This window comes from Alosa alosa, chromosome 17 (assembly GCF_017589495.1).
Source record: "Alosa alosa isolate M-15738 ecotype Scorff River chromosome 17, AALO_Geno_1.1, whole genome shotgun sequence".
Taxonomy (NCBI): domain Eukaryota; kingdom Metazoa; phylum Chordata; class Actinopteri; order Clupeiformes; family Clupeidae; genus Alosa; species Alosa alosa.
Genome location: NC_063205.1, coordinates 2,042,584 through 2,064,943, shown reverse-complemented (window position 1 = coordinate 2,064,943; position 22,360 = coordinate 2,042,584). Strand labels below are relative to the sequence as shown.

Below are 22,360 nucleotides of genomic sequence, written 5' to 3'. Positions count from 1 at the left end.
GGACTGCAATTGGGTAACCCAATAACCCAGTCCAGTCTGCAATAACCCAGTCTGCAATAACCCAATAACCCAGTCTGCAATAACCCAATAACCCAGTCCAGACTGCAGGACTCACTTACGTGCCTAACAACGGCCCTTAGCTGTTGTAGCATGTGCCTATCTGTTTAAAAAGCTCTCCCTCACACATACACACATAGACATACACACATAGACTTACACTCACGCACCACGCACCACACACACGCACACACACACACACAGTGTCCCCACTGCTTTCGTAAAGTGTACGGATTTCGTTGAACTGATCCTTATCGTGATGCTGAAGTTCGGACCCAGAGATCTTTCTCTCTCTCTTTGTGTGTGTGTGCGCGTGTGTGTGCGCGTGTGTGTGCGCCAGCCTTTGGTTTCTGTTCCTCAGAGTAGAAAAATATGATCACAAATAGTGTGTGTGTATTTATGGTGGAGGAAAAACATCATGTCTGCACATATCTCACACACACACACACACACACTAACACACACCTGTGGTGTTCCAGGAGGCGTTTACACAGGGCTGACCTCAGAGCATCTGTGTGCGTGCGTGCGGTGTGTGGTGGAGAAACATTAATGTCTATACATATCTCACACACACACACACACACACACACACACACACCAGTAGTGTTCCAGGTGTTTGATCTGGCAGGAGCCGGCTTGTCTGCATTATTGTGTACTCATTCAGTAAGTAGTCGTGTGTGTGTGTGTGTGTGCAGTTGTGTCCTTTCAAAAGTTGTCAAAAGAACAAATAACACACTCCATAGGAAATGGAACACGTCATATAGCAAGACTTCCTGTGGTGCAACCAGAGCCATATAAAGGTAGCCTTGCGACAACTCCATTGACGCTAATGTTCCATTTTTTTCCAACAATGGCAGCTAATGGAAGCCTCAAATAGTTCCCGGAAGTTAACAATTAATAATAGCAGCAGTGCAGTTACAGCAGTATCTGTTTGTAGCCAACATTTCAGACTCAGATTTACATTCCTTTGCCTCATCCGAATAATAATAATAATAATAATAATAATAATAATAATAATAATAATAATAACAGTAATAGTAGTAGTAGTAAAGTAATAGTAGGCTATCAATAGCCTAATTATAATTAGAAACGATTTATGTATCGACTATGACCTTTCTGCTGTTCAGTCTTTATCAGTTCCTCATCAAATAAATTAAAAGAGGCTAAAAGCCTAATAAATATGCCACACGTAATAGCCGAATATAAGATAACCCTTGCCTATCCTATTTCAATTAGGCAGCACTACACCACCACGAACAAGCTGTCATTAAGTTTTTGCGTTTAGTAGGCCTACAACTTTTATGACGTGACATTTCTTAGGCATTTAGCTTCACCATCACGTCAAGTTGTAACGTATGCGCAATGCTCATCTAGGCTATGGATTTAAGTGGCTTAAAGGCAGAAAAAGTGGGATATAGTGCAACTGCTTCCCCAAAACAATTCCTCTATAACTGTGTATTTAATCGTTTGATATGTGGATAACTTTCAGTGGACTAAACAAAAGGTAAAGATTTTGTTATCACAAGGTTAGCTGGTTCGCTATATGGCTAAGCATATAGCCAACTTTGTTTGCAGCAGTGAAGCTGAGTTTGTCGTTAACATTGTTGGTAACTGTCAGGGAATTTAACCCCAACATATAGATACAAGAACCACAACACGTAGTATGGCTTTGCCCATAAACTCTGGTACCAAGAGGAGAGCCTGCTAAATGTAAGGAAGAATTCCTCACACCATCAGTCTCTGACTCTGCAGCCCAAAAGCTGTGTCTTTTATTGTACAGATGCACACAGAAAATAGGAAGCAAGACATAGCGACTTCATTGTGATATTTTATCTCATTGACACACACACACACAGACAGGGTGCAGTTCCTGTCTGTCTGGGTGCACACTTACTTCGGTAAAGTTAGATAGAAATGGGCAGATTCGCAAGATTCGCGTTTTGCGGTTCAATAAATCATAAGAGAAACGTTTTCATTGCATAATAGAGAGCTCTATCTTACCGTAGTAAGGTAGACAACAAGCTACAACCCGGTTTTCATCCGAAAGAACCGTGTACATATGTGGATAAATAAAACGCATCCCTGTGAGCATTCTGCTTTCAGCCGAGCATCTAGGGACCGTTTACAAAGTGCAAAACCGAAAGTGAATACAAATACATTTAAATAGCTTCACTGTTATTGAGCCTAGTGCTTCCAAAATCACAGTACACAGCTAGTGCTTCCCTAGCAACACACCTGCCAATTACGGGAAAAACGGACTCACCCTATTTATAATATATTTTTATTGGGGGTAAAATTCAATAGCTTCACTGTTAATGAGCCTAGTACTTCCAAAATCACAACACACATCTAGGGCCTCCCAAGCAACATACTACAGCAGCTAATTATGGACAAATTGACTCGCCCTATTTATAATATATTTTTAATGGGGGTAAAATCCAATAGCTTACCTGTTATTAAGCCTACTGCTTCCAAAATCACAACACACATCTAGGGCCTCCCAAACAACATACTACTCCTGCTAATTAGGGGAAAAATGACTTGCCCTATTTATAACATATTTTTAATGGGGGGAAATTCAATAGCTTCGCTGTTATTGAGCCTATTACTTCCAAAATCACTTCACATATCTAGGGCCTCCTAAGCAACATAACGTAATTGGCAGGTGTAATGTGTTGCTAGGGAAGCACTAGCTGTGTGCTGTGATTTTGGAAGCACTAGGCTCAATAACAGTGAAGCTATTTAAATGTATTTGTATCCACTTTCGGTTTTGCACTTTGTTGACGGTCCCTACAAGCTCGGCTGAAAGCAGAATGCTCACAGGGATGCGTTTTATTTATCCACATATGTACACGGTTCTTTCAGATGAAAACCGGGTTGTAGCTTGTTGTCTACCCTACTACGGTTAGATCAGAGTTTCCACTAGAAAAAAATGGTGCCGGGTTTTTCGCTTTCTCCGACATTTTGATGATACCGGGTCAAATATCCTATTATCGCTTCTAATTAGTCAAGTTAAGGAAAACTGAGACAGGCTATGTAGCTTAAAGAATGACATAATCAGGCTGAATAGAAGGCAACATGTTCAGATAGATAGATAGATAGATAGATAGATACTTTATTGATCCCCAGGGTAAATTCAAGGTGTTCATTAGCCTAACTTACGTAAACATGCCTAACAAGATCTAGCCAGTATCTATGTTTTCATTAACAGCAGAAGTCCACTTCATTCATTGTTTTAAAAAGGCTACGTTGTTTGTTGCTGCTACCTACGTTATCTCCAGTGGTTCCACTGTTTAACTTGCACAGATGCGCAAACACAAGAATGACCAGCAATCTCCTCGTCGAGGAGGCCCTAACCCTGCAGACCATAGACATAGAAAGCATAGGCCTACTGTATGCTTTGGGTACAGAACACACGCTGTATGTCCAGTGTACACAGAGAATGACAGTGTCTTGAGAGGCCGCAAACCCAAGAACTCCACTTCCAACGCCATGATTCCGACAGATATGCCCGACACTTCTGCTTTTATATGGTGGTGGGTGGAGTTGACCGCATCTGAGGCTTCAGGCGCTACCAATTAATCATCATCCATCGCGCCTGGCCTCTGAAAACACTTTTAAGGCTATTCTATGTGGGCCTGGCCATGTTTGAACCGCTCATTTGTTCGTTGTTTAACATGGACGCTTTTAAGCGTCGCTTCCTATTTGAAATGTTTCCTATTTGAAATGCAGCATAGGCTATGCGTGTTGTTTAATAGCTTTCAAACAGTAGAGCCTGTACATTTAAAAACATAGCCAGAGAATGGATTGCTTAGGCTTACATTTTAAGGCTTATTCTCAAATTCAGATTGCATAGGGGGACGGGATTATTAGCCAATTTCAATCGGACCGGAGATTTAATTTTGTCGGATTTCATTTTTTTTCGCCAATGTCCGTAATTACCGGACAACGGAAACCCTGGGTTAGATAGAGCTCTGTATTATGCAATGAAAACATTTCTCCTATGATTTATTGAACCGCAAAACGCGAATCTTGCGAACCTGCCAATTTCTGTCTAACTTTACCGAAGTTGCACACTTATAGTGCGGTAGGTTAAGTCCATATTCCAGGACAATTGTTCACTTTGTGATACAAGCACCAAAATTGGCATGAATAATCACTAGAACCTACTTTTTGAGGAAAGCACATTAGTCAGCTGAAAATCCAACATGGTGGCCATTTTTCAAAATGGCCGCCACATCAAATGTTGGGATCATACTTTAGTTGGGAAGACTGGTGTGAGAAAAGGCAGATGAAGAGTCCACAGTTTCAATTCTGGGAGCTTGTGATGTCAATGCAATTGGTGATGTTCTCTTTGATCAGGTCTTTCAGAGAAGCACACTTCACTTTGTATTGTCAATCATTGTCTGCACTCATCCCCTTCTTCTTTGCAAACAATAATGTCAACTATGCTAGATGGCTTTCCATACACCTTAGAGACCTGGTCTCTTTACAATAAACACATCCTCAGTTGGCCAATGAATTTCAGCAAGGGAACTTTGTGGTCCACAAGACCCACAGAGTTTTCCGGATTGGCTTTTGATCAAGCCCATGAACAGGCCAATGCAATTGTCAAAGGTGATGGTGGTGCCATTGGAATAACTGAGAACCCATCAGCCCTAATGTGTGTCTGACAAAACCAAAGTACCACCTAACTGGAAAAGCTTCCTGTGAGACAATGACAACAAGACTGAACTTTTTGGGTTTCTAGCTTACCTAATTGTGACTTGGTGTCCAGACAATTTGGTGATTGTGACCAAAGAAGAAAATGTTCTTTGCATAAACCTGACAGCCTGGAAGGCCTAAGTCCTTGCAACCAGGAAGAGGCTGACACTAGAATCTTTCTGCATGCCCTTCATGCAGTTGCGTGTAACCTGCGTTGTGTTGAACCTGTGCGATTCAGCCCTGCACACGCCCGGATGAAACAATTCAAACCCGCAAACAGCAGCATCTTGGATTGGGAGTTGAGCGTGCTGACAATTGAGCTAAAAGCCCAGGCTACTAGCTTGCATGCCAGCAGCACTCTTGAGGCGTCGGGGAGTGAGGTTTACCAACGTTCCACACACACAGCTAAGCTACATGCGCAACAGAAGAAATCTGTGTTGATTAAGGCCTGTGACACGGATATTCTTGCTATTGCAGTCAGTGTTTTGGGGACTATGGGATGCAGGCTTAGAGGAGCTGTGGATTGAATTTGGCCAAGGTAAGTCTGTCAGATGGCATGCTTTTTGTCCATGCCCTCACTGGTTGTGATGTTGTGTTAGCCTTTCGTGGTATAGGGAAGTGGACTGCCTGGCAATCCTGAGAAGTGTGCCCTGAAGTGTCTAATGTCTTTGAGAAGCTCAGTCAATACCCACCAGTAATGGATGATGTGGATCTTAGCACACTTGAAGTTTGTCAATGTACAACAAGAACAGCACTGCTGATGGAGTTGATGAAACAAGACTTGACCTGTTTGCACAGAAGCAGAGGTCCTATGATGCCATTCCACCAACAAGGGCATCTCTTGCTAAGCATGTGAAGTGTGCAACCTATCAAGCTGTCTGTATCTGGGGCCAGGCAAGTATATATCAAATGAATATGTCCTGGGTATTCATTAGTAAGGAAAATAAATCAAGAGCCTATGTTGAGTACAAATATGTCTTCTGAAGGCTTAAACAGAGCCCAGCCAAAAACTCCAATAAAATTTGTATCAACTTTGAGGGATAGCTATGACCATGCAGGATTATCCAGACCAAACATGACAATTTTGCTACATACTATTCCTATTTATGTACCAGCATGCAAAATTTGAGCCTCCTACATGGTTTAGTTCTTGCACTGTGGGCTTGTGAACGCTTGACAAAAAAAAGAGCCCCGAACAAAATCGACACCCCCTCCCCTGTAAAACTGGCTGTATCTTGGAAAGTATTGATCTTACATAAGAGTACATTTACAGTGTGTCTCCTAGGTAACATATAGGTACACCTGGTAATTTTTTCAGAATTATTTGAGACCCAAGTGGTCGGGGCCCTGGTTGAATTGACGCGGAATGACCCTTATCCATTGCTAAATTAGGCTCATCATAGACTAGCTAACCACAAAAGCTAGCTAATGCCATGAATATCAGTGGAAGACCGCAACATTAACATTAATGAGCTTGAAACCACAATGAACTTATTCTGCCTAAATAAAAGTAATGATTTATAACTAGTATATCTGTAGTTACAGTCCCTGCATTGTGAAATGTAAGTTAGACGATATGGTGAGTGAACATTTAGACATGGAGAAAAGTATCAAAGCGTAGCTTTGTGCAAAACGTAAGCTTGTGCATAAAAGCTTTTTTTTTTTACGCAGGTGAAATCCATGGCGCCAAGTGTGCGTTTCAGACTGTCGTTCAGCCAGCATTAACGGAGTTACATAATGGATTTAGATCACTAATTAGTAGGTTTTAGAAGGCAGGCAGCAAATGATGATTGGAAATGGTTTGATGTAGCTTGATGGAAATGATTTTAAAAAAGTGCAGGTAAAGGGATAAGCAAGCTGACATTGTAAATTATAAGGTAGCTTATAAGGCAATAGGGACTAATTATTACACACCACACACTCAAACATTTAAGAGTGACCTTTATCTTGTTTAATGATAATACAAATGATGATGATAGTAATAATGTCATCATTATTTTTTTGTAATTATTAAGTCTTAGTTCAAAGTTATATTTATGAAGCTTACTAAGTCTTTTAATACTGGTAACTTTGATTTGGTTGTTGTTGTTATTATAGTAATTGTTATTAAGTTTCCTATCTTAAGTTTCTATTTTTATACATTTTATTTATCAGAACTTGAATATATTTCTATGTTCCTCTGTTCCACTGTGACAGTATTATTTAAAAATAAACAAGTTTGTTTTTGAAATGCATTATATTATTTTAGTCAATACTCATAAATAACTACAAATAACTAATGGTAGGAAATCTGTTAATGTTTTGTTTTTTACCGAAAAAAAAAAAAAAAAAAAGAATATCGGCCGATATACCGAATATCGGATTTTTTAAATCAACAAATATTTGTATCGGTATCGGGCCTTCAAAAATCCTTTATCGGTCGGGCTCTAATTTGTAATGCAGACATTCTGATATGGCTAGCTACAGAGCAGAGGTGTCACTAGATGTTACTGGGGCCCTGTCTCTTTCCCACACATTTCCTGTTAGTCTTTGTTGTTCTATTGAGGTAATACATGGTACACCCACACCCACACACACACACACACACACACACACACACACACCCACACACATATATATATATATATATATATATATATATATATATATTTTAAACAAACACATGCATTTATGCATTTACTTAGTCCCCTGCCCCCTCTGAAGTTCAGTTTAAACTAGTGATCAAGTGATCATTTCGATCAAGCCCGCCTCTCTTTTCCTGCTAATTTCTTTGTCAATCTGCACTATTATATTGACATTATATATATTAAACTGAAAAAAGAACATGCACATGCCCCTGCTGAAGTAACTGAACCAACATATGTTTTATTAACAAAAAAAAACAATTTAATTATGCTAAAAATTAGTACTAAAATGTGCTATTTTTCCCATTAATTGTGTCTATCTTCACAATTTAACACATTCTTTGACATTTTATCATAGAATTGGAAAGTCTAGACCCTTTTACCTATATTTAGATATCAAGATCATCAAAATGTGATTATCCAATCCCAATCCAAGTCAAAACCAAGTATAATGGCTTTCAATGGTGGCCATCTTGGAAAATGGTGGCCATATTGGATTTTTTGTATGGGCTAATGTGCTTTTGGATAAAGTGGGTCCCAAAGAATATTTGTGCCAAGTTTGATGCTTGTGTCACAAAGTGAACGATGGTTTCACTAATCTGCCGCACTATTAACTTGTACTCTGTTCTTAGAACTCAGCACAACAACATTTAACTTGAACTCTCTGTTCTTAGAACTCAGCACAACAACATTTAACTTGAACTCTCTGTTCTTAGAACTCAGCACAACAACATTTAACTTGAACTCTCTGTTCTTAGAACTCAGCACAACAATATTTCTGCTTACACAAACGTTTCTTCAGTTATGATATATAGTATATTTTTACTACCATATTTCTCTTAAGACTCAATCAGGACGATGCAAGATCAGGATCCAGGCTTTATTCTTTTCAATGAGGGGCCAGTGGCCCTCAAGGGAGAGAAGTACATGTTTGTTTCACCCAATCATGGATTTCACCAGATTCTCAGTATTCTCTGACTTCTCTGCCTATACAGAAACAGTCTACCATATTTAAAGTTACACACAAAGAGAAGGAGTGACCTCTAGGTCCAACCCAGTTTGAATATGCAATAGAAAGCAGTGTTTCCCAAGAAATTTTTCCAGCAGATTATTTACAATTTATTTAAATTTGTCTTAATGGCAAAGGCCACACCCAATCTCATGAAGCACTTAATTTTTCTGGGCTTTTCAAAGAACATCTCTAAGGCTCTTTGGTAATTGAATTGAATTGTTGGGGGCCATTAATGCTGACACATGCACGTGGCCAGATGCTCTCCTTGTAGTCTATTTCAGTCCCAAAACAACAAACCTAATTATAAAAAAAAGTAAATATCACTTTTTCTTCCACCACATCACTCCCACAGTTACCATACAACCTCCTCACAATTAACTTTCAAAAGGACCTTGGCTGCTTGATTTGAAGTCCGCGACCGTTTATTCTCACCCCACAAGAGAAACGCTGAAGTTATGAGAACACGCTTTTCTGATAAGAGAATGTAGGCTCCTATGCTAATGCCGGCGTAAAAAAAAGGTCTGTTTGATAGCCTATTATAGCTAAATTGGACAGAATTTAGGCTATCACGATATGCCAACATATGCTCATTATTTCCTTTAACTATCAGAAAGTTTAAACAGGCCTAGACTGTGTTCGCCTAGCTTTCCCATGCAAACATTACATGTAGCCCTCACCTTAACGTTACAAGTCTAGGCTACAATTAACGTTAAAGACCAATATACACCTTGTAGCACATTGGTTTACTCTCTTGCATTACTTACGTTTTAATAATTTGTCGTTGAATGTTGATGGAGGCTCATCTTTGGGAAATCAGCTCTCTGATAAAATTATCAAACCGAGCAAGAGTTCTCAGAGTTGACGACACCAGACGTAAATCCAATCAGCAGAAAGAACCGTGAGGGCTAAATTCATAATAAACTTTTTTTCCCATGTTAAATTCATTTTCGTAATCATGAATTGGTTTCTTTTATTTGATGTAGGCTAGGAGAGGAGGATGCATGTTTCACATTAGTGTCATGTGTCAAAGCAGGCTTTGGATCAGAGGAATTGCCCAAGCAACATATGGCATAGGCTACAAAGCGAGTCCCACGGCATACAAACAGCTTTGTGGATGAAATATAACTAATATCATTTTTTTATTGTCACCAGGCCTATAAGTAGGCTATTTATTGTGTAACCTACAAGTGAACGATGACACCATAGGCTACACTGTGGGGAGCAAGACCCCATCAGTCGGATAGCTAAACAATGTAACCGTGTTCAGAACGTAGGCTAGCCATATATGGGCTGCAGACTTGTCTTTGGGCTTGTAATCACCTGACACATCATGCATATATGTCCTGAATAATGAGAGGCTAAGTGCGGATTTTGATGCACTTAACTTACTCAAGACTTTCAGAAAACAATTTGAGATGACGCTGGCCGCTGTGCTTTTACAGTGTGTTAAGTGAATCTCGATATTATGTTGCAGCTGGCGCTGAAAATCCAGGCATGGGCGCTTGCACCAGCTGTTAAATACACTGTAGGGGAACACTGGAAAGGGAGGATGAGGATTAGGCCTTCATCAGGTCTGGTCAGCTTCTATTGTCTTTTAATGAAAAACTACCCCTTTCCTGGGAAGTCCTTCAGAGGCCTGGACACATGCTGTTCTACAAACATTAACATTTCACACCTGATAGGCAAAAGGCTATAGACAGGCAAAAGACAGGCTTTCATTGAATTCAAGGATAAACAAAGGATGCTGGTATAGGGCAAGGATAGGAGACATACAGTAGACTATAAAGCTCATTCACAATTCTTTCAGTTAGGAGCAGTAGCCTACTGTTTTTTTTATGTTGCATTCATTTTCATTGGCAAAAGCTAGCCTAATATGCATGAGAACCTATATAGATTTGAGGGAGCTGCAGCTGTTAGGCATCAACACGGTCATATTAACACAGCAGGCACTACTCCAGTGAAGGATTGTGTAAACCCCATCCCAGAAACCAGTTTCAAACCAAGCTTGCTGATATGCATGATCACTGATCAAATTGCTATTTCTGACAGGATGAGCACAACAATGCAGGTTCTCTATGAATCTCAAGCTCTTTAGCCTAGCATCTTAATGCTGTATTCACAACCCACGGTGAATGACAAACTGTGACAAAATGCTGTTTTTTATGAGTTCATAGCCTGGTTATTTATCAAGGACTATATCACGTTTTATATGTTATTATGATCACTCGCATCGCATTACCATGGGGTTACTGTGTGAGAAAACGTTGGGGAGAAAACTCAAACAAGTTAATGTTAGACTTGCAAAATTAAAATATCCATGCGCTTTTGTAGGCTACACGCAGTCTCAAAGACACTGTTTACAGCTCTTGAGTCACGTACTAGGTCATTTTTTTTATAACGATAATTTAGATAGGCCTAGGCTACACTTATGGTGTGGGTGCTATTGCGTTTTCTAAAGAATCTCCCGTCTTGGTTTTGTACAGAAATTAATATTAAATGACACATAGGGCCCAAGTAAAAGGGAGAAAAAAAAGGTCACCTTCCGATATTTAGCAGGCTACGGTCTGGAATTTAATTTAATATTGTTGTAATGGTAGGATAACTACACAGTTTACACAATAATTACACTGTGTTATAAATATTGTATATCAATGAATTTATTGTCTGTCAATTACCCAAAATTGTGGCTCTGTCTCTCATTGAACAGTAGCTTATTTAATGCATTCTAATCCATTGTCAATCACTTCCGGGAACTTTTTGAAGTTTACATGAACCACGTGACCTTAATTAATTTTGAACACCCATTGTTGCAACTCTACCTGTATATGGCTCTGGGTGCAACGTTATATCTCAGGACCCGGAGTTGGTATAGTTCTTTGGGAGGGGTGTGTGTGTGTGTGTGTGTGTGTGTGTGTGTGTGTCTCTCTCTGAGAACCATTACAGGTTATTGGCCAATCAGGAGATCTCGTGGACATGTCATTATTAGACCAATCAGATTGTTTTCTGATTGTTTTCTCACCTCAGTTACTAACCAATTAGCATTCTCTATATGTCTATGTCCCGCCTCCCTGCAGGAACCTTCGCTGTGATTAGTCTGATGATTGGGGGCGTGGCCGTGAGGGAAGCCCCAGACTCCATGTTCTATGTTCCGGGCAACGGAACCAACTCAACAGTTCTAGATGTGGATGCAAGAGATGCCAGAAGGGTCCAGCTGGCAGTGGCACTCACTACTTTAGTAGGGCTCATCCAGGTAACACACACACACACACACACACAAACAAACACCTTCAGTGGGGCTCATCCAGGTAACACACACACAATAATAATAATAATAATACAACAAACACCTTTAGTAGGGCTCATCCAGGTAAATACTACTACACACACACACACACACACACACACACACACACACACACCTTCAGTGGGGCTCATCCAGGTAAAACGCTACCAACACAATAACACACACAATATCATCATCAATAATAATAACACACACCTTCAGTGGGGCTCATCCAGGTAACACACACACACACACACACACACACCTTCAGTGGGGCTCATCCAGGTAACACACACACACACACACACCTTCAGTGGGGCTCATCCAGGTAAAACGCACACACACACACACACACACACCTTCAGTGGGGCTCATCCAGGTAAAACACACACACACACACACACACACACACACCTTCAGTGGGGCTCATCCAGGTAAAACGCACACAAAGAGACACGTGGCTGTCGGATGTGGCCACTTGGCGTCTGAATAGACACACACACACACACACACACACAGAACCACAGCTACCTTGAATTGCTTGAATTGGAACAACATCAGTGTAAAAATATCTCAGTTGCAGACCCCCCTTCCTTCCACAGTCAATTGGCAAATCTAACATCGGTAAGATCAACCTCTGACAATGGGAGCCTGGTGGAAAACCAGCTGACTCACCAAGTCATCACTATCTCACTATCTATTCACTTCATTGTGGCACAACCCAACATTCACGCTAAAAAAACAAACCTGTCCACTTCTCCACACACACACACACACACACACACATATCTATTCCACATGGAAGAAAAAGGGCATCTCACACCTTCACTATTTCATAACAATCAACTCGTCATTTGGTACTCGCATGCAGATCTACGGGGTTGGGAGAGACCAATTTCTTCAATACCAACAACTCAAACTAAGAATTAAAGAAAAAGTAAATCTAAACAATAATACCCTACGACCATCTCAGTTAATTGAAGAACTCGTCGAAATCAACAGTCAAAAGTTAGTATCTAAATTGTATTCACTTATTTCCACCTTCAACAACAGTCAAATAACTACTTCCACGCAGTCTGGCTTTGCCAACCAGTTCACTCCCTATGGGTAAGGGTTACTGAAACACTCTCCACCATCCTGAGTTGCAGGATCCCAGCAGTAGCACCACTCTATCACTAAGAAAGTAGTTCTCCAAAACTGGACATCTAAGACCTCATGCCACATCACTCACTGGACCAACCTGATTGCAGAATACATTTCAATGGAAAACACATATCACCTCGTCATGCCATAACATATGTCAGCCTTTGAAGATACCTGGAACCCATTCATAATAACCTTGTCTACCTGTCTTGTCTCTTGTCTACCTGTCTTGTCTCTTGTCTACCTGTGTCTCTTGTCTACCTGTATTTAAAATAAAGTTGTCCTCCAAAGAGGGGGGGTGGTGGTGGGATAAAAAACAATAAAAAAACATTTCCTTTTGTCCCATGTCTTGTCTCCTAGAAATTGTCCGTTCCCCATATGTCGTCTACCTGTAAAAATGTCCTCCAAAGGTGGTGAATCAAAAACAATAAAAACAGCATACATGGTGAAATGAGAATTTGTTATGGACGGTGTGTGTGTGTGTGTGTGTGTGTGTGTGTGTGTGTGTTTTGTTAGGGATGCAGTGTGTTTTCACAGCTAACTTGGAGCAGAAGCTGCTATGGCCGTGTGTGTGTGTGTGTGTGAGAGAGAGAGAGAGAGTTCAGGGCTTATTTACACTACACAGCAGGCTGTAGGAAACGCGCACAAAGAGGAACACTCAGCAGGCAGCTGTCCTGAATTACACACACACACACACACACACACACACACCACATACACACAGCACACACACACACACACACACACACACACACACACAGTGGAGGAACCCACAGGTCAAGCAAACACAGCACTCACACAGCAGAGCTGGTCTGCAAATACAGAAAGCACAACACACACGTCACACATACACACCACACACACACACACCACACCACACACCGTCCGCACATGCAACAATAATACAATAATAATAATCCGCAATCGCTTCACAATACACACGGAACACATACAACACACACACACCACACACCGTCCGCACATACGGGAACTTACCACCGTCCGCACATACACACCAACACACACATCAAACATCAATACTGCTTACACACCCGTCACACAATAACACCACACACCACCAAAATACACACCACACACACACACATCACACACACACCACACACACGTCAAACATACACACACCACACATACACACCACACACACACACATCACACACACACCACACACACGTCACACATATGCAACACACCGCGTCCGCACATACACACCACACAGCGTCCAAACATACGATCACACACACACACATCACGCACACCACACACACACACCGTGCACATACCGTCCGCACATACCGCGCCAGCACCGTCACGCAAAACGCTTACACCGTCCGCACATACACACCACACAGACACTACACATACACATCACATACACCCAACACACACATCACACATACACACCACACACACATCACACATACACACCACACACACACTACACATACACATCACATACACCCAACACACACATCACACATACACATCACACAACACACCCAAACACACACGTCACACATACACATCACACACACGTCACACATACACACAACACACACATCACACAACACACATATCACATATACACCCAAACACACATGTCATTCTACTGATTACAGTACAGACCCACTGATACATTATTACCATTATGCTCTGTGTGTGTGTGCCTCTGTTGCCTGTGTGCTCCTATTCATGGCGTAACGCTAATCTATCTGTGGTATAAATGTGTGTGTGTGTGTGTAGCATGCCGTGTGTGTCTATGTGTGTATGATGCTGTCTTATCTGTCTCATTATAAATGTGTGTGTGTGTTCTCTGCACAGCTGTTGCTGGGGGTTCTGCGGTTTGGCTTCGTGGCCATCTAATGTGTGTGTGTGTGTGTGTGTGTGTGTGTGTGTGTGTTCTCTGCACAGCTGTTGCTGGGGGTTCTGCGGTTCGGCTTCGTGGCGATCTACCTGACGGAACCTCTGGTGCGCGGCTTCACCACCGCGGCTGCCGTGCACGTGTTCATATCACAGCTCAAATACCTACTGGGCATCAGGACACAGAGATACAGTGGACCGCTGTCTGTACTGTGGGTGAGAACACACACACACACACACACACACACACACACACACACACGTTTCCAAGGCCGGACTATTTGCACTCAAAAACAAATCGCACCTTCCCACCTCTGTGACATCTTAAAAGAAGTCGAGAGGACTCCTAACTCACAGACCTATTCACAAACCCGGTTTGTGGCATTTTCGACAGGAGCTTCCAATGGTGAGGAAGCAATTTTTGCATTGTAGGCATAACTAACATGCAATAAATACAACAACAACCAAAACTAGGCTACTCATTGTCAACATGTAAATTAAATGTAACATTATTGTGAATCAAATGAAAATGTTCTCTTTTACAAGCGTAGGCATAGTAACAGATTAATTTAATAATGTTACAAAGATACTACATCAATCCATTTATGTTTCATTAGGCTACTAGGCTATTTGTTTTGCCTTACTCTTGATTCATTTAGGCTAGGCCTTTTATTCAGTTATTCATCATCTTCAGTCCTTGGCCCGTAGCCGCGCATTCTCAGACCTGTCACCTGCCACTCATCATCGTGGGGAGGTGTTTGGAATCATTCAGCGTTACAATCATCAATCCAATCAAGGTGGTCACTTCAGTCAAGCTCATGCATGAGTAACAACGTCATCCATAGCAACGAAGACTCACTCACTCTTAGTCAAAGATTAGATAGAAGCTCCGCTCCAGAATCTGGGGCTCGTTCTAAAAGCGTTGTTTGCTAACTTTGCGTCGCAACCTTAGTAGTTAAGCTCCATCGTTCTTGGATTTGGTGTTTCTAGAAAAGGTGGTTCGAACTCTCAATACATAAACAAGGGCGCAAGTTTGGTCGGTTGAACTACTGCCCTAGTCACACTTGTGTCGTTCCTTGGTAGTTCCTGTTGGTGTCCTAACCAAAAATTACGAAGTGGATGTTTATCTTGTGACTCAATGATTGATCTATCCTGTAGCTTTATTTTGATTAAGAGACTGACTCCCCTACTTCGCTCATTCTTGCTATTTATGTTAATTTGAGTATTGCCTTGCTTTTTGATAAACTAGTATTATAATCTTCACATACTCTTAAAATCAGCACAGTGATAAATGGTGTAGTGGCTAAAGCAGGTGTCTTGTTATCCCAGCGTTGTAGGTTCGATTTTCTTATGATGTGAGATTTGCTTCTCGCTACCTGCAGGTGAACTAATGTGACAAACAGATTCAATTGTTTTTGACTGACGTCTTGTACCTATGGTCTCTCGATGTAGAGTAACTATATACATAAATATGTATGGTCAAAACCTATTGTTGTGTCTCGTAGGCCTACTCTTACTCAGAGGTGAAAAGAAGAGATAGGATCACGAACCCGGCGGCGTAGTGCACAGGCTGCTGCCCGTTAAGCCATGAGACAATAAAAACATTTCGATACCTAGACATTTGTCAGGCTATATATTTTTTCCAACATAGATATTTAACACAAATAATGACACATAATGGTCAGCTTCAGTAAAATGTTTTATATACTTGCAATAGGTTTAGGTTTTTGCAGATGACTATGACAATGCCAGCATTAATCACTCGGTTTAAATTAGAAAAATGTCAACATAGGCCCTGGCAGAGAATTTCTAGAGAGTGGGGTATTACACTAAGCCACTGTTTCCATCAATGATATGTATCGCTGCATCATCAACAACGTTGTTGGAACTACAGTGTTGAGCGTCGGAGGTTAGCGCATGCGACACAGATGCGATGCTTTCTGGAAACAGGTGTAACAATGTCGTTGTTTGGTCTGCGTAAGTTGGTGGTTGAGCAGCGTCGTTGCTAACTTTTCTAGAAAGCGACCCCCTGTTCAGGAGTTGTCATTTTTTTCCTTACTAAGAGTAGGTCTGAATAAGGTGAATAACTTAATAAGAGAAACTCCTAGCTAAAATATTTTATTGCTATTTAGGGTAGCCTACTCCTAGTGGTAAGATAAAGGCTTTGTGAATATGGCCCTGGTGTCTAACCCAATGCATAGCCCATTTACACAAAATAATGGTCGAATATTAGGCTACTGATGATCATTGTTATTTATGAACATGCAGTGAGTGTAGGGCACCAAAAACATCTTGCTTTCGTAAAAAATCATCATACCGCACATTGTAGGCGGGTCTGTTATTTAACCTACTTACTGTAGGCTGCGCCAAACCACAGGCCTTTATTTTGGGCAAGCCTGCATTCGAGCAGGCCTTCTGTTGAAGAATTTTATATTAAGCCTCAGCTAACAGTAATCCTCCTGCCCCGATACCACAGCTGTGGATAGTTCAAGTAATAACACAATCCAATGTGTGTCTCAATTGTCCCCGCTGACCACCTCACACATTTCTCTAGATTTTGCAGCGACCTTACATGACACAATGCCATAAAATGCCAGTTTTTGGGACACAGGAATAATGTTTGTAATGATACCAGTTAGGCCCTCGTTTAACAGTAACATAAGTGTAATGAGCTATTCATTGTCGAGAGGTGCGATGAAGTGAAATTCTTACTTTGGAAAACAAACATTTGCGATATCATTGGATAGGGGACAGGCCTGCTTGTTTATTTTTCACGTAGCCTACAATGGCCAGTTCAGACAAAGCAGAAATTACTCATTTTGAAACATTTGTATGGTTATATTGCTTGACTTAAATCCCAGAGAGTAAGAGCTCTTTGAAGCTTGGGATAATGTGGCACAGTTACTACAGTAACAGTATTTTATTTTACTTCTTTTTTTTTTTCACTTTTATAAAGGCTTTGTTTGAATGCTGTTGGAACAAATAGTAGTTGATTATAAAGGCAACTTTCTGTTGCAATATTCTGTGTGTTCTGGACTGCAGGTAACTTGTTAAGACAGTGGTTCTCAAACTTTTCTTTCATTCCCCACTTTGATCAAGGGGGCATTGACTGATGATAGTGGAATAGCGTGTTATCCGAGGCCTTTGCAAGTCAGCATCTCCGGCCGGTGAGTCTACCCTATTAAAAATGTCCCAAGCGGGAGCCATACTTTATTGTTTTAACGATCTCTATGCTACTCACCAAAATGTAGGCATGGGAACATGATAGAAGTATCCAACTGTTGTGTCGTGTGTTAAATTATTGTGATTACGAGCCAGTGGTTTCAAACATTATCATTGACTTCGGACATCTAACGAAATGCAACAGGCTCATATCGTCCTCGCATTATAAAAAAATGAGGACATACAGACTGCTCAGATAACAGGTGTACCTCAGTTTTGCGGTTTTAGTCAGTTATAGGCCTGTTTTCTGCATTCTGCATTTTGCAATGAGCAGTGCTTTCCCTTATGCTCTATGTCATTGTGTGTGTGTGTGTGTGTGTTTTCTATGAATTGTTAATCCGGCCCTGCCCCAACAACTCACCTTTCCACCTCTCCACCTCTGGCCCTATTGTCCAGGAGGAGGAGGGCCTAAAAACCTGGACAAAGTCATCAACAGTCATATCACTGAAGGGAGAGGCAACTGGCATGTGATCTCCCCGGGCCAATGGATGTACAAGTTTTCTCCTGTGCCTACGATATTTAATCCAGTCTTTTGTCAAGTTTTAAAATTGCTATTAGTTTTAACATAAACATCAATTTTTTATGATAGTATGAAGTACTTTTGTATAGGCTACTATCTTAATTGGTTTTATACTCAATACTTGACCTATGGCTATTGCATCTTTTCTATTGCAAGTGAGAATGTGGCAGGTGATCTACTGTAGCCTATAGGCTTCATAAAATAAAATAAACAGGGGTGCGTTTCCGTACAATTCACGGAGGTTAGCTTTTTACTAGCATTGGTGCGATGCATCGTTCAACTAACCAACATGTAAGTTCACGACTGTTTCCCAAAACTGTCGTTACTTACATAGTACTAACAAGTTTGGACCATGATAGTTTCCAAATTTCAGTAGTCTGGACTAAGGTGGTTAATGGCGTTTAGTAGCCGCGTGGCAGGCACACCTGCACATACAGTAACAGAGACTTAATGATGGACTACCTCAGTTTAATCCGTGAAATCTGTTTTTCTCAGGGTCATCAAGTTAATTCATTGGTTCATATAGACTGACCTTGTAAATGAACCACTGCTTTGAATTAACGTTTAACGTGTCATTTACATGTGGAGGGGAGGAAGTGGCAGTGCTTTTGCGGAAGTCAGCCAAATATGAATGTAATTCTATAGCGGCATAAAGCAGATGTATTTGTTTATTGTACAGAAAAATAAAAATGACATGTCAAGCAGTCAATTGACTACATTGCAGTCAAGAAGTAGAGTGAATTAATTCTGAAACCAAAGCGTGGGTCATAGTTGTCTAAGCCTCTATTAAGTAGCCTGTTAAAAGCGTCAGATAGTATTAAATGTAACAACATTGTTTTCTGCAGAAGCCTACCCAAGGCTACAGATTAATTCTGAACAGTTATTTCTCTACTGGCTCAATTATCAAACAAGACACTGTTTTTATTTAGTGATTCGCGTTATCCCCAACACTGACAATAATGTAGACCCGAGACAGCAAATTAAGATATTTTTTCGTTTTGTGGAAGGCGGCACGGTAGGCGATCAAAGCAGATTTCGATTTTAGATTACCACCCGTGTAGTCAAGCCTTAAGCCATACCCATTAGCCGTCGGTAATGTTTAATTATGCATGATTTATTTTGTTATTGAATTAAGTAGGCTGGGATTCCTCGGCAACAATTATGTTTAACGTAGCCTCCTGCTTTTCAGAAGGCGGCAGGCGAGCTGACAGGCGATGTACAGTGGCAGAAGCGGCGCGGTGTGAAAGTGGTACTAAAGCTTCCACGCGCGGCTTTAAGCCTCGTAATCTTGTGACTGAAGTGGCCATTTGAAAGCTTAGCATACTGTATTATACGGATCACGTAATCATCCCACCTCTTGTAACTTTCAGCTCAGGTGCTTTAAACACCATGTCATATTCTCCACACCTGACTATCATATGCATTTGTCATGTATACAGACCTTACTGTCTGTATTGACCCTAGGCATATGGGTCAGGCTACTTAGTCGTGGATCTGCTCAAGGTTTCTTCCTACATGTATCTCCAATTCTAGGGAGTTTTTCCTCCTCGCCCCTGTTACCCCGGTTACCCTGTTACCCTGTTACCCATGGGCCTCTCTCTCTTTCTTTTCTTTTCTTCCTTTCTTTCCTTTTTCTCTGATTGCCTACATTCTGTAAAGTGCCATGATACATGTGTAATGTTTTGGCGCTCTATAAGCACAATAAATTGAAATTGTTTGTTAGCGATGGTTTTGTGACCAACATCTCACTCCAGTGCGCATCCTGCGCGACACCGGCGCTGCGCAATCATTCATCGTGCACAGTGTTTTACCGTTGTCTCAAAAGACAAAAACTGGTGAGAATGTGTTGGTCCGTGGTTTCGAGATGGGCTTTACTGTTGTTCCACTCCATTGCATAGACTTGAAGTCCAGTGAGGTTAACGGCAGCGTTGCTGTCGGAGTCTGTCGATCTTTGCCCATTCCTGGCATTTCTGTCATACTGGGTAATGATTTAGCTGGTGGTAATGTGTGGAATCAATTAAGTTCAAAAGTTCTTCCTCTAGTGGTTGCTGAGCCTGGCAAGCCAACAGAATAGATCACGAGTGCGTGAAGGATCCTGAAGGTATACCTGTCCACGCAGCTACATGCGCTATGACTAAAGTGAATCTCAACTCCTCGGGGAAGGAGGAAAGCTCGTCCTCTCTCATCAAGTCAGATTTTTGTGATTCTGTCTTTGCCGCTCCACACCAATGGGTGCTGAAGCGTCTGACCAACTTGTTCTGCTCAAAACCCCCATGGTCTAAACGGTGTCAAAGAGCATTTAGACCACCTGCATAAGAAAGGCTTGCAAGCATCTGACGTGGTGTAGCTTGATCAGCTTTTAACATCAGGGTCAAGCTGGTACCGATAAAGTTGTGGCACACGCTTTATCTGTTTGTACCTTAGTCAATGGGGGCAGCTGTGGCCCACTGGTTAGCACTCTGGACTTGTAACCGGAGGGTTGCTGGTTCGACCAGTGGGCCACAGCTGAAGTGCCCTTGAGCAAGGCACCTAACCCCTCACTGCTCCCCGAGCGCCGCTGTGGTTGCAGGCAGCTCACTGCGCCGGGATTAGTGTGTGCTTCACCTCACTGTGTGCTGTGTTTCACTAATTTACGGATTGGGTTAAATGCAGAGACCAAATTTCCCTCACGGGATCAAAAGAGTATATATACTTATACTTATACTTAATGTTTTCATGCCTACAGTTAGGAATTAACCGGTTCATTTTTTCCCCCTGTATTTTGTGTGTGTGTGTGCAGGGTTTCCCGCAGCACTTTGCAGTCAAGGCGGCCTTGGCAAAATAAAACAAATACCGCCTTAACTTCGTTGTCAAAAAAAAAAGCGTGTTACTTTGTCCTGTTTTCTCCCTTTCATTCCAAACCGTGACCAACGCCAATCTCCGTCTCCATAGAGCATTTAAAAATAAGAAAAGCGTGTCATGAATCGGGAAAATAATCAGATTTTATAATCTTTACATATGTGATATGCCTCCGAATCAGAGCTAGTGGCGGAGCTGGCGGTTGCAAATACCTCTCCACAAAATCCTCGTTCTCAGAATCAGTCAAATCGCGAACAGCCACAGCTCCGTTAAATTGTCAGGTGTGATGAAATGCATTCATATTCCACTTTTATGTCATAAGCGTTGCAGGCCTATGGAAGGTTTAGTGGTAGGGTTATCCAATGATCAAGTTGTTGCTTCAATTTGTGTTTTAATTTAAAAGCGGCGCTTACCCGATGCTGGGTTCATCAGTTTAAAATATTTAGCCCGACTTCGTGATTTGTCATTTTAGTTCTTTTGGCAATTAATCCCGACTGATCCCTTTGAATTAACGTTGCCAAGCTTGTTTGTTGTTGCAGTATCAGTGTTGCAGTCTTTTTTAAAATAAATGTTCTGAGTGAAATATATTTCCATTGCTCTTAGTTCTTTGGTACCCGAGGGGGAGCTAAATTGACCTGGCGAATTTGACTGGAAGCGGCCGAGTAAACAACCACCTGCTCTCAGCACAGTGTTGACTTCGCGGCGTCCCTGTCGGACGTGCAAGACTGACAATAAACCGGGCCCTAGGCGTCCAGGCCCATCCGTGCCCTCTGGCGTATGCTTTCTAAATTATTCAGCTAACTCCATCCCCATCAGCGAACTCAGGCTATATGGCCAATATCTTTGAAATTTAGCGGTCTTGGTTTTATTAGTGGGCATGCCTCAGACTTCAAGTGTGGCGAAGCGGTATGGGAGGCCCGGAACAGAAGCGGCCACTCCGACCTCTAAATTAAAATCGGCTCGGCGTTCAAATTCCATCCATATTACACAAAACTATAAAATGATCTAAACTTCATTCATACTCTCGGTGTATAGATCAAGACAGACTTGCGGAACAGGCTGCAGGTCAACAGTCTGAC

The 22,360-nt window shown here is 41.5% G+C and overlaps 1 protein-coding gene across 1 annotated transcript in view; it reads left to right on the top strand.

Annotated features, from left to right (window-relative positions):
• slc26a5 (solute carrier family 26 member 5) overlaps positions 1-22,360 on the top strand; it is a 48,693-nt gene that overhangs the window by 5,953 nt on the left and 20,380 nt on the right. The window contains exons 3-4 of the mRNA XM_048268758.1: positions 11,472-11,647; positions 14,753-14,917. Of these exons, the coding sequence (XP_048124715.1) occupies positions 11,472-11,647; positions 14,753-14,917 (341 nt within the window). The remainder of the gene's footprint in view (positions 1-11,471; positions 11,648-14,752; positions 14,918-22,360) is intronic.